Source organism: Orycteropus afer, unplaced genomic scaffold (genome assembly GCF_000298275.1).
Source record: "Orycteropus afer afer isolate SDZICR_OR568_19922 unplaced genomic scaffold, OryAfe1.0 scaffold00212, whole genome shotgun sequence".
In the NCBI taxonomy this organism is placed as follows: Eukaryota; Metazoa; Chordata; class Mammalia; order Tubulidentata; family Orycteropodidae; genus Orycteropus; species Orycteropus afer.
In genome coordinates this window covers 4,283,019-4,297,016 of record NW_006921799.1, presented here as the reverse complement: position 1 = coordinate 4,297,016, position 13,998 = coordinate 4,283,019, and the positions used below count along the sequence as shown (strand labels likewise).

Genomic DNA, 13,998 nt, shown 5'->3' with positions numbered 1-13,998 from the left:
TCTTTGTGGGAAGCTTTTTTATGACCTGTTCAATTTCTTCCCTTGTTATGGGTCTGTTCAAGTTTTCTGTTTCTGAGTGGATAATTTAGGTAGGTCTTGTGATTCTAGAAACTTGTCCATCTCTTCTAGGTTCTCAAATCTATTGGTGTACAGTTTTTCATAATATTCTGTCAGTATCTTTTTTATTTCGGTTGGTTCTGTTGTGATGACACTGTTTTTGTTTACAATTCTTGTGATTTGGGTCATCTTTTCTTTTGTTAGGTCTGCCAATGGTTTATCGATTTTATTAATCTTTTCAAAGAACCAGCTCTTTGTTTTGTTGATTTTCTCTATGGTTTTTTTTGTTTTCCGTTTCATTTATTTCTGCTCTGATCCTTATTATTTCCTTGCTTCTAGATACTGTAGGATTCTTTCATTCTTCTATTTCTAGTTGTTGGAGTTGACACGTTAGAGTGTTCATTTTGTTTCTTTCCTGTTTTTTGATGTATCCATTTATTGCTATAAACTGTCCTCTTAGTACTGCTTTTGCTGTGTCCCATAGGTTTTGGTAGGATGTATCTTCATTCTCATTAGTTTCTAGGAATTTTTTTATTCAGTTTTTATCTGTTCTGTAACCCAATAGTTTTTAAGCAGAGAGTTGTTCAGCTTCCATATGTTTGATGCTTTTTCCTTGCTCTTCCTATTATTAATTTCTAGTTTTATAGCATTGTGGTCAGAGAAGATGCTTTGCAGTATTTCAGTGTTTTGGCATTTATTGAGGCTTGTTTTATGTCCTAGCACATGGTCTATTCTGGAGAAGGATCCATGTGCACTGGAAAAGAATGTGAATTGTGTTTTTATTGGGTGAAGTGCTCTATATATGTCTATGAGTTCCAGTTGGTTGATTGTATTGATGAGCTCTTCTGTATCTTTGCTGAGTTTTTTTCCCGTTGACCTGTCTCTCCTTGAAAGTGCTGTGTTAAAGTCTCCTATTACAAATGTAGAGTTGTCTATCATCCCTTTTAATTCAGTTAATATTTGCTTCATGTATTTTGGAGCACTTTCATTGGGTGCATAAATATTTATTATTGTAACCTCTTCTTTGTCGATTGACGCTTTCAGCATCATATAATGCTCATGCTTGTCTCTTAAGATGTTTTTCACCTTAATGTCTATTTTATCAGAAATCATAATTACTACCCCTGCCCTTTTTGGTTTCCATTGGTTTGATATATTCTTTTCTATCCTTTAACTCTTAATTTGTTTTTATCTTTGTGTCTAAGATGTGTCTCTTGTAGGCAGCATGTCAATCAGTCTTCTTTTCTTATCCAGTCTGCCACTCTCTTTCTCTTGATAGGTGCATTTAGTCCATTCACGTTGAGTGTAATTAGTGATAGGTATGAATTGATTGGTGTCATTCTATTGTGGTTTTTTGTCGTGTCATTGGTGATTCCTTGGTCCGTGTATATTTCTGTGCTGAGTTCAGTTTGTTGGCTAATGCTGTCTCCCTTTTCTTCTTTATAGTTGGTTTGTGTTTATTAAGCCCGTATGTTTTCCTTCCTTCTGGATTTGCTTAGAAGAATTGTTACTCTTCTCTGTGGTTACCTTGGAGTATATTCTTGTCTCTACATGTTTAGAATAGTGTAGTGTGTGCTGCAAAGACATTGTTGTGTTTTCCTCTCCATTTGATGGTCTGTACCTAGAAGTATTATTTCCTCTGATAGGTTAGTTGATGTTGTTGTGTGCTGCTTGAGTTCCTTGGTTTTTAAGATAGAATGATTTATGATCTTATTATGAGTATCTATTTCTGATCTGGTTTTAGAGTTGATGTCACATATCCTGATTTTGCTGATCTCTATTGTGGGTTCTCTATTGGTAAGACTTCCTTAAGCATTTCTTGTAGGGTTGGTCTGGTTTTCACAAAGTTTGTTAATGTCTGTTTATCTGAGAATGCCTTGATTTCGCCCTTGTATTTGATGGATAATTAGACTGGATATAGGATTCTTTGTTGGAAGTTCTTTTCCTTCAGTGTTTTATATATGCGTCACATTGCCTTCTTGCCTGCGTGGTTTCTGCTGAGTAATCGGAGCTCAGCCTAACTGTTTGATTATTATAAAGAATATTTCTTTTTTCTCGGGCAACTCTCAAAATTTTTTCTTTGTCTGTGGTTTTGGAAAGTTTGATTATAATATGCCTCGGTGTTTTTCTTTTGGGATCTATCTTGTGGGGGCTTCTATGAGCTTCTTGGACAAATATCTTTTCTTCCTTCATGAAATGGGGAAAGTTTTCTATTAGCAGGTCTTCCACAATTTTCTCAGGGGTCTTTTTCACCCCTTCTTGTTCTGGAATTCCAGTGAGTCTTACATTGTTTCGTCTCATGTCATCTTATATAATTCTTAGGCTCTCTTCATTTCTCTTAAATCTTTGTTCTGATTTTTCTTCATACAGGCTAGTGTCTAGGGAGTAGTCCTCTAGTTGGGATATACATTCTTCAGCCAGTTCTAATCTACTCTTTTGAGTTTCTACTGTGTTGTGTAGTTCTGTCATTTTGATCCTCGTAGTTTGCATATCAGTAGACATCTTCTGCATTTCTAACTACTGTTTTTGAATGAGTTCTGATTGTGCATGAATCTTAATATTCTGTTTCTCAGTGATTTTCCTGAGTTCTCCAGGGAACTGTCTGTGTTCTCCTTGTTTCTGTTTGGGGTTTCCTTAGGTTCTTGTATAGCTCTATAAATATATCTTCTATATTCCTTCTCAGATAATTCTATTGCCTCCTCTTCCTCCATGTATAATGAGACCTTTGTTTGTGGCTTTGCTTCTAATGCCTTGTCCTGTTTTTTTGTTGTTGTTGTTGTTTGTTTGTTTGATTTGAGGTTGCTTGTTGTTTCCCAGACATTTTGAGATTGTCTTTAACGGCTGGTTATGTGTTGATTTGTTTTGTCTTGGTTTTATGGTTTAATATTTTGAAAAGGTGAAGCTGGTGTATTTTATTTTATTATTGATTCAGGTATGCTGGGTCGCTCTGCAGTTTTCTTTGTGATGGTGGAATCACTGTGTGGAAAGTGGATATGTGTTTCTGTTTGTTGTAAAGAGGGTTTAGGGTTCGAACCGAGAGGTTTTATGGCAATTGGCTGAATATGGTTTCTTCTATTGAATGAGGGAAGTTATTGGTGGAGAAGGTGGGAACAGAAGAAGGAAAGCTTGGTGTTGCTAGGGTCGGTTTCTAGGGATTTGAGCGGGCTGCTACTGATGACGTGGTACTGTTATATGTAAGCCCGCAGCTCAATTTCAGGAAAGATTCCTGTTGTTAGTGTGTCACCACTTTCTGCCAGGCCCAGGCACACTTAAAGACCCCATTTTCGAGACCCCTTGGCACCAAAAAGCCAATCCAAGGTAAATTCCTGGGTCCACACTTGGCCACGGATTCCTCTCTCTCCACCCAGTCTGCCCTCAGCACCAGCCCAGACCGCAAACGGCTCGGGAGTTTGTCTGTGATACCGCCCACGTGCATCACCAAAAATGGGCACGATTTCAGCTGCGCTGGAGTTGGGAGAGTGCCTGTGTAACATGTGGTCCCAATATCAGTGACAAAGACAAGCACAGACCTCTCAGTGCCTCCCAAGCTGACCCAAGCCCTCTCAGTGACCCGCTGAGGGGGGAGCGAGCTCACCTTCCTGGAGCACCAGTGAGCTCTCCGCTTGGGTTTCATTCATGCTGTGCACCTGTTTGCACCTTGCCAACCCAAGTTACCAATAAAATTAGGTGCTGAAGATAGATTCTTGGGGTGTTTGCTGGTATGTTGATGTGGTCGCTGGTATGCTGATAGAGGGTGTCTTCTTCCTTGGCCCACGGAGATCTCAGGTGGGCGCTCTTGCCCACCAGTCAGTGACTGCCCCAGGGAAGTTTCCAATGGCCTCTCTCGGCTGCCCATCCGTCCTCCACCGGATAGATCTTCCTTAAATAATCTTCCTGTGCCTTTCCTCTAATTCTGCTCTTCTGTGTTTGGTGCACTCTGATTCAGTGAGCTCTTCAGAGCACCAAAATCCCTAATTCAAACTGCTGTACCTAGTTTTTCAAGCACTAAGATGCTAGAGGGAAATAACGTAGTGCTTACTGATGAGACTCCATTTTGAATCCTAGAATGATTCTTAATTGTGTATAGAAGCTAGCTTAAATAACATAAAGATCCCTTTCACACCTGAAATTGTGTGTGCCCAAGGTCTTGACAGGGGGCATCTGCATTATTTTATAAAAAATTACAGCTTTGAACCCAGAACGCCCTGCATTTGAACCTTGGTTTCACTTCTTAGTAGCTAAACACACTTAGATAAATTTCTTAGCCATATAAGCCTGCTTCCTCATGTTTAAACTTGAAATAATATCTACCCAGTGATGTTTTGAGGATTTCCTAAGTGGCATAAATGGTTAAGTGCTCCACCACTACCTGAAAGACTGGTTCAAACACTGTCAGAGGCACCTGGAAAGACAGGCGTTGTGATCTTCTCCCCAAGAATCACAGCCCTCAAAGCCCTATAGAGGAGTTCTACTCTGCACACATGGAGTAAGCATGAGTTGGAATGTCCTAGGCAGCAACTAACAATAACGAAAACAATAATATTTGGAAAGGATTTAGTTACTATGTAAAATATTTACTGTAAAGCCTGTCTGGAACATAGTAGATATTTCAGTTGCTGCCAAAAAACAACAAACCAAACTCACTGTCATTGAGTCGATTCCAATTTATAGTGACCCCCATTGGGTGTCTGAGGCAGTAAATCTTTACGAAAGTAGATTGCCTAGTCTTCATTCTGCAGAGTGGCTGGGGAGTTTGAACTGCCAACCTTCTGGTTAGCAGTTCAGTGCCTTAGGCACTGTGCCACTACAGCTCAAGACCAAGTCAATTACAACTCATGACAACCTATGTGTTTCAAAGTAGAACTATGCTCCAGAGGGTTTTCAATGGTTGGCATCTTTTGGAAGTAGATCACCAGGCCTTTATTCAAAGCCTCCTCTGAGTGGATTCAAACAGTCAACCTTTCAGTTAGTAACTAAGAGTAGTTAATAGTTTGTACCACCCAGGGACTCCATAGTAGATACTAGTAAATTTTCATTCCTGTCCTCTCTCTTCCTCCTTCCACACCTAAAAACTTTGTATACATCCTCTAAGGCAAAGGGCCTAAGACATTTGACTGCTAACCAGAAGGCTGGCGGTTCAAACCCACCAGCCACTCCTTGGAAGGGAGGTTGGGCAATCTACTTCTGTAGTGATAGTGCCTCAGAAACCCAAGGAGGGGTCGCTATGAGTCACATCCAACTCGATGGCAGTGCATTGTGTTTGTTTGTTAAGACAAAGGGTAAGGTTGGCCTCAAAATGGGAGAAAGTATTTAGATAGGAATACTGAATCCATTACCATCAAGCATTCTGACTCAAGGTGACCTCAAGTATTACACAGTAGAACTGCTCTGTGGGATTTCCTGGGCTGTAATCTTTATGGGAACAGATCACCAGGTCTTTTTTCCATGGCACCACTGGGTGGGTTCAAACAACCAACCTTTAGGTTAGTGGTTGAGCACAAACTGGGTACTACTGAGGTACTGTGGAAAACAGCAATTTACCATTAAAAATATTAATACTATTTTCTAACAGTTTTGCCTTAGAAAATCCGCTTTTTCTTGTCATTTATAGTATAGTGTTGTTGGCATTCAAGGTACAGTTAAAGTTCTTTAAAAGCTTGTTGTTGTTGTTATGTGCCGTCAAGTCGGAAGTGACTCATAGCGACCCCTCCTTGGGTTTCCAAGGGGGTATCACTATGGAAGTAGATTGCCCAACCTTCCTTCCAAGGAGTGGCTGGTGGGTTTGAACTGCCAGACTTCTGGTTAGCAGTCAAGTGCCTTAGGCACTATGCTACCAAAGCATAGTGACTGTTATGCATTGAGCTCAGCTAAAAATTTGCCTTGACAATTTTTTAATTTGTATTGAACATTTAGAGTATGAGTGGCTTTGAATTAAATTTAAATTTTCTTTTAAGTTATTTGTCATTGTATTAGATGTGATTTTGGTATTTTGTTAAGTCCTTACCTATTTTTTTAAAAAAATCCCTACTGGAGTATTTACAAGTAAAATGATCTGAGGCCTGCAATATGCTTTAAAATATTTCAAGGGAAAAAGGTGGTAATAAATAAATAAATAAAACAATATTGGCAAAACTGTCTGGTAGTACGTCAAATGATTAAACATGAGTTACCATATAACAGAGCAATTCCACACCTGTGTGTATTTGCCCAAGAGAAACGAAAGTATGTGCCCACACAAAAATATGTACACAAAAGATTGCAGCAGCATTATTCATAATAGCCAAAAAAGGTGGAAACAACCTGACTGTCCATCAAGAGATAAATGGATAAACAAAATGTGGCATATACACACAATGAAATATTATTCAGCCATAAGAAAGAATGAAATACTGATACATTCTGCAACATGGATAAACCTTGAAAATATTAATTTATGTGAAAGAACCCAGGCCCAAAAGACCACATATTCTATGGTTCCATTTATAGAATATGTCCAGAATAGACAAATCCATAGAGATAGTAAGTAGACTAATGATTGCTTAGGGCTGGAGGTAGGATGGAGAGGTAGGAGAGATGAGAGGGAAAGATAGAGAGAAAGCTGAAAAGTACAGGGTTTCTTCGGATAATAAAAATGATCCAAAATTGACTGTACTGGTATGATTAGAAGGAGCTTGGTAGCACAGTGGTTAAGGGCTGAGCTGCTAACTGAAAAGTCATTGGTTCAAACCTACCTGGCAGCTCCACAGGAGAAAAGACATGGTAATCTGATCATGTAAAGATTACACCCTATCAAACCCTTTGGGGCAGTTCTGCTCTGTCCAGTAGTGTTGCTATAAGTCAAAACTGACAGCACACAAGAACAGTAAGTGGGATGTGGAGTGTGAACTACACTGGGTGACACCATCAGAGGGAGTAACACCAAAATGACTATAAAATTTTTGTGCAGTGTTTCAGCAGAAATTCATTACTTTTATTTTAAAATGTCCCTATAGTTAGTTAGGGAGCTTTGGTGGTATAGTGCCTAAGGCATTTGACTGCTAACCAGGAGGCTGGTGGTTCAAACCCACCAGCCACTCCTCAGAAGGAAGGTTGTGCAGTCTACTTCCATAGTGATACCGCCTGGGAAGCCCAAGGAGGGGTCGCTATGAGTCGGGTCCGACTCGATGGCAAACACAACAACAACAAAATAGTTAAAACAAAAAAAAAAATTGTAAGCCCAACTTATATGTTATCAATATGTTTACGAGTCTAAAACTCTATGTTAATTTGCTTTGTGAACCTTCTAATGCACTTTGGTCAGAGCTGTCATTATTATCCAATTACAATGATGCTTCAAAGCACATGGTTTCACCTGTCAGTGCTACAGACATATGCTGTTGTTTTCATTGCTTCTGGTGTTCTAATTGTCACTGATTTTGTCAAATTTTCTGGGTTTTGGCTACAATATTGTGGTGATTAGTATTTGTGAACCTATATCAATAATTTTTTTTGAGAAAGAACTAGTAATTAAAGGAAAAGAAGAAGAAAAATCAAAAACGGCTTCCATGCAGTTACCAATAATGTTGTAACTATAACAACAACAACAAATGTTATAATAAAATATAGAAAGATTTTATAACAAAATTTTGTTGCCAATATTCATATGATCTAAGTAATATTACATTCAAGCAGTTTAACAACTCTTATCACATATTATTCTATGATTAAAATTGATAATAAAATTACTAAGAATTTTGTATTGTCTGGTATAAGAGGAAGTCCATGGGGCAGGGGGAGTTGAAATCATGATTACAACACTGGATGTCACCAGCGTTAGTGACACCATTGCCAATAATATTGTTAAACATATCTGTGAACATACTAAAAACTATTGAATTATACACTTTAAATGAGTTAATTGTATGGTATGTGAATTACATCTCAAAGTTATTTTTAAAAACAACATTGATAAAATGTTGATCACTGTTGAAGGTGAACAATTGAAGTTGGAGGTGGTCTTAGCCAGGGTTCTCTGACACATAAAATTAGCCATCACAGTGGTTCAATATGCTATGCTTTCTATTTTTGTGTATCTTTGAAATTTTCCATAGTAAAACATTGTTTTCTTTTAAATGTAGGTAAATATCCAAACTATGAACTAAGTTTAAAATCAAGATTGATTTTTTTTTTATCTTGTGTTACCTCAAGTAGGAAAGACACAAAATGATCTGGCTTGTAAGTTAATACATTGTTATTCCTCTATACAAGCCCTTACATTTAACTAACCTCAAGTGGAACACATAGTTTGCATTATACTTGTCAGAGCTATTTTCATCAAGAAATGCCATCAATGCATCCCCTTGCCAACATCTTTGCAGAGTTTACAACTTTCAGCAATTTATTGGCATCGAGTATGCAATACTATTAAGCAGCTGCTGTGCAGTTGAGCTGATTTAATATGCCACCATGCTATGCAAATAGTTAATATTAAATGACCAAGATGTGTGCTTGTAGATTCAAATGAATGATTTATCTTTCTTATAGAACTGTTTGGTGCAGTCATCATCAGCTGGATATTTCATAAGAATGTCCTTGCCCTTAAGATAAATAATGCCAGGCTTTTCCGTTTTGAAAAATCATTATTATACAGCAGTGTTTTTTACTTATTGTCATTTTATTTTGTTGTAGTTCTAGCCTAAGTTTAATATGATCATTAAGAATCATTCTACATTTGTTCATTGTAATGAATGGTTTATTCAATCTCTTAGTAACTGTAATTTTCTTATATTTTTTATATATTGGAATTATAACATATACCTTTAACATTTTGAAAGTTGATATAAAAACATATCAGAATTAGTTAATATTATTATAATAAGATCATTTTATAGAGTAATATTTAAAGGTCTAAACAAATGGTGAAAGGAGGAGAATATTGAGGCATGGTACTTTTGCAGTATTTGAATTTTACAGTGAACAAGCAATGCTTCTACAGTGTAAAAAGCAGGAATTTTTAATAATATTTTGGGAAATGACTCAAATGGAGCATCTTCCAGGTAGGGGCTAGAACTGCCACAATGTTGAGGCATTTGTTTGTTTGTTGAGGGGTTCATTTGGAGAGACAGAGTAGGGTTGACTGTACTCTTTTAGGAAGCTAATCACCCGGCCTAGATTTTCCACAGTGCTGCTGAGTGGGTTCAAACAGCCAACTTTTCAGTTATTAGCTAAGGGCAGGCCATCTGCACTACTCAGGGACCTTTGAAACTGCCACAATAAAGGCACTCCAGAGTAGAGCACATTTTGTGCATTTTGGGGAAATATGCTGTTGTTTAGTGTCTTCTCCTGCAGGCAGAGGACCCTAGACTGAAGCTTGCTCTACGGATTAACTTGGCACATATACAGAGATCCTAATCATCCATCTCATTCAGGTGAATGGCCCATAGCAGTAGAAAATACATGTAAGCCAGTCCTTCATTCATGAGTTAGAACACATAACCAAGACCCATCGGGCCCTTGAAGAAAGTGAATAGCACAAAGGGAAAGAACCACAGAGAAACTGATCCCCTCCTCCAGAGAGGGGGAAAAATTCTGGAGCAGAAAGAAACTTACAAAGTGTTATGATTAGTTTCTTCACAAAGATTTGAGAAAGTATTATTTTCAAAAAACAAGATCAGTGAGCAAAAAAGAATCCATGAAATTTTCAAAACTTGCTCAAATGAAATTATTGTAAGTAAAAATGCCAGTAGAAGAATTGGGAGAATATCATGTACTCTTCTAAAACTTAGAAAAAGATTGAAATTTAAAAGGAGAGTTAAACATTGTAAAACATTCCAGAGAGACAGAAAATATCTATAAAGAAATAACAGTCATCTTGGCATACTTCTTAGAAATTTGATTTTAGCAGAGAATATCAAACTTCTGAAGAAAAGCACAGCACTTTCATCCACAATCCTGTCTCTCCTAGAATTACTAAATGATGTGCCATCAAAAACAAAAAGAGAAAGACAGAATGCAAGGAATAGTGGAACTTGCCAAGATGTGCAATAAAAAGAAATGTCAGAATAACAGCTGTGCCTCTGTCACAAAAGCAGTTGGTACAAAATTGATCCCAGCAAGCAACATGGTTAGGAAGCTGATAATCTTAAGTAACATGGGGGCAGGGGAAGCATATATTCTTTCTATCATTGAGAATAGGAAAAGGCAGAAACTGAGAAGAAAGGAAAAAGATCTCTTTAAGAAAGTCCAGCTCCAAATAGGAATCTAAATAAACAGCATGAGTTTGAGAAATCAATGTAATGTAAGAAGAATCCAGTTAGACTCTTGATACTTTAAATACTTTTGTACATTACAGGTTCCTTTTCTGTAGACCTAATCACACTCTCTGCCCTGCAGTGAACAGTATTTATAAATCCTTAAACAGTACTGCAAATAAACTTAGAGACCTATCAGAAAAGAATAGAGGAACGCGAACTCAAAAGCTAGGAACTCAAATTCAAACACAAGTCTAAACAGTAAGAGAAGAATTTCAAGTAGGAGATGGAGCAGGAATCCAGAGACTGACAAGACCACGATGAGAACTGAATAAGGCTAGAAATGAACTACAAGAGTTCAAGTTGATTTCATCTTACCAAGGGATTCTGTTTTGTAGTGACAAATACGTTTTCTAGTTCTTGCATATTGCTTTGGTACGCTTACTGTTTATTTGCCAGTTTGTGAATTGTAGTTTTGTGAAGTATGATCATTTCCTGTTACAGTTAACACCAATTAGGGTAGTACAATGTGTGCCAGAAATATAGATAAAAGATATCTTAAACTATTTTCATGGTTATAAAGACTCAACATAATAAACAAACGAGTTGTTCCTTTTCTTTAACTCAGCATAACCTTGTTCCAGACCCCAGGAATACTCAATTCCTTCCTTTTGTCCCCCTTTTCTTCCCTCTTTTCTTCCCCCAGCAAGTATGACAGACTAAACTCTCCTTTACTTACTTATCTGGAGTGGTAGACAGTGTTGGAATAATTTTTTTCCTGTTATTTTATCTCATCTTCATGCCGAGAGACAGAAGTTATGGCTAACAGAAAGATGTTCATTCAGATAGAAAGCTTTTCTTTCATCGTGCTGTAAGACCATCATCTCCCCTTTCCCTTTTTCCTTATCTTAGCAAGTAGAACAGTGCTGAAGTCTACCAGACATGTTTAACATTAAATCAGTGATCATATACTAGGGGAACATATAAGGGAAATAACACAATCTTGGGGGAAAAAAAATATATATAAGCCCCCAAAAGATTCAAATTATGTCTATCAGATTGGCAATATCTAATGGTGTACTGAGCAGGCTAGCCACAGTACCAAAAAAAGAGAGAGAGAGAGGATTCTGGCAACATTTATTCCAGCTCCTCTCTTGTCCCTAAGATCTATTAAGGCTATGTGGCTTAAATTCAGCAGCTCTGTTTTAAAATACCCACTGAGGCTAGATGGTTCTAAATAGAACTTATGACAGCCAGAAAAGAAGGGCCTGTAGAAACTTGCTCTGATGTCTATAAACAGATTAGTAGAAGGGTGCAGAACATCTATCAGCCATGGCTCTTGTCTCTTGGCATGAGGATGAAATAAAATAATAGGAAAAAAATTACCTCCAACACACCATACCACTATTCTACAGATAAACAAGGTAAAAGAGAGTTTATTGTCATCTCTCCATTTATTTATTTGTGTTTGATTGAATTTGTATAGTAGTTACTTGTAAATATCCACTTAGTAGCATTGACTTTTGACTGGAAGAAAAAGGAATGGGTAAAAGTTTTTATCAGAATTCTTCAAGAAGTTCAGCATACTTAATTCTTAGTTCAAAAGGCAATTTGATAAAATCAATTATCATTTGGAAAATGGATAAGGGGATAGATAGCCTAGTTAAAGGGATCCTGAAACTATATTAAATAAATTTATTGTTTGAAATGCTGATTTGTAGCCAAGATAAACGATCTTTGGACCTTTCTCCCTATTATCTTTTTATAAGACTTCATAAGGAAACAGCCTATTAAGGAAAAGAGAAAAAGTTAAGTGCCTAAATCTGCTCAACAATCACGTGTAGAAAAACTACAGAGGAACTTGGCTATGCCAGGGGATTTCAAGTTTGTCTATCCAATAGAATCACCAGGGGATCTTTTAAAAATTCCAAAGCCCAGGCCATACTTCAGACCAATTATCTCACAGTCTCTAAGGTGATCCCAGTGTACAGAGAAGACCAGGTTTGGAACCACTAGAGTATGTAATGTTATGTTTATCACTTATTGTATTAAAAGAATATTAATGATTATAAGATTTATGTGCATCATATTGTATATTAATATTTTCTTATTTTCACAGCTTCCCTTATTTATGTAGTGTAGTTGCTTGAAATGTTTCTTGCACTTCAAGAATAAAATTAAATATTTTAGCATCTGTCTGTATTAGCTTGCTTGCTAAAATCATACTTGCCATTTTCTTCTGTTTTCTTATACCAACAGGAATTGGCAGCAATGAAACAGATTCTCATTAATATGCATAGTAAGCATCATGAGGGCAACTTACTTCTTACTACAAAGGATTCAAAAACTTTGACAGAAAATCAGAAATCAAAGACTTTGGATGTGCCTAGAGAACATGAAGACAATATATTTATACCCAAACCAACACTCTTTGTAAGTACAATTAAAAAAAAGCTTGGTTTTTAGTAAATGTATTCTGCATAAAGCTTGTAAATTTCTTTCAGATTGGTTTCAAACGAATTTTAATAGATTTATGAGAGGACATTGAAAGATAATCTCTGTTAATCCATTTCTTGAATATATATATTTCCTGTCCTTCAGCTCATATTTGGGTGTTACATGTTCAATTTACATGCAGGATTTACCAGAAATTACCCTAAATCTAGAACTTATTTCTCCCATGGCTCCAGGGACCAACTATAGGGAAATCAGAAAGCTATTTTGTATAATTTTTTTATTTACATAAGAATAAAAGGAATGCAAAATATCACCTCCCTCCTCTTACTTGTAAAAGAGTATATTTTACTCCAAGATTTCTTCATAAAGTTTAAAGCTAATCATATTAAAGTAGATTGAAATCATGGTGTACAGAAATTAGGCAAAGAAAGAGAAACTAGAAAAATTTAGATTATAAGTAGAAAAAATAAATTATAGAATATTGAAAATGATATGCTTTAACAATAAGAAAAGGAATGAAAAAGCAACAGAATCAAAATAGAAGTTACATTATTAAAGATTTCATTTTCCTTCAACACAGTTTCCCAACAATGCTTTCATTTCTCAAGGGGGGAAAAAACAATATTTTTTTTACCTTCTGAACATACAGACTCAAAACCAGAAAGATTTCCTCTAAGATATTCTGAATCAATGAGTCCCCAGAATCTGATTTTTCAAAACTCCTTACATGGTTATAATACTCAGTCAAGTGTGGGAACTTCTGGTCTAAGCCATTTCATTATACATGCAGATAATGCTGCTCTAGATCAGTGAGATTTGAGAGAGTTCTTGGTGATTATATCATCCAACCTTTTTTTTTTTTTTAAATGACGGAGTTGTAATCTAGATCAAGTAAGGAATGATTGCTGTAAGAGTACATGTAACAGTAATGGAGACTGAGCTGACAGGATGGAGAAACAGGAAGCCTAGATTGACCAACGCAGATACAAGGCAGCTTAAGGGACTTCAGCAGCTGAGTGCTTGGATCTTTTCCTCTAGTGGGACATCAGCTTCTCTTTGTGCATAAGTTTCTCTCCTAGTTTCTGCTCACTCATAATTTCCACTTCCTCAGAACTTTAACTTGCTCAGGCCCTTGTTTTGAGACATGTTTTTGTGCACCCTTTCTTTAAGTACAAGCATACCTTGTTGTGTTTTTTTTTTATTATTATTATTATTTTAATTTTATTTTATTTATTGTGATTTGGGTGAAGATTTA

At 36.7% G+C, this 13,998-nt stretch overlaps 1 protein-coding gene across 1 annotated transcript in view; it reads left to right on the top strand.

The window, feature by feature from the left end:
* PIBF1 (progesterone immunomodulatory binding factor 1) overlaps positions 1-13,998 on the top strand; it is a 529,275-nt gene that overhangs the window by 380,706 nt on the left and 134,571 nt on the right. Inside the window, exon 16 of the mRNA XM_007948312.2 lies at positions 12,546-12,719. Coding sequence (XP_007946503.1) covers positions 12,546-12,719 — 174 coding nt within the window. The remainder of the gene's footprint in view (positions 1-12,545; positions 12,720-13,998) is intronic.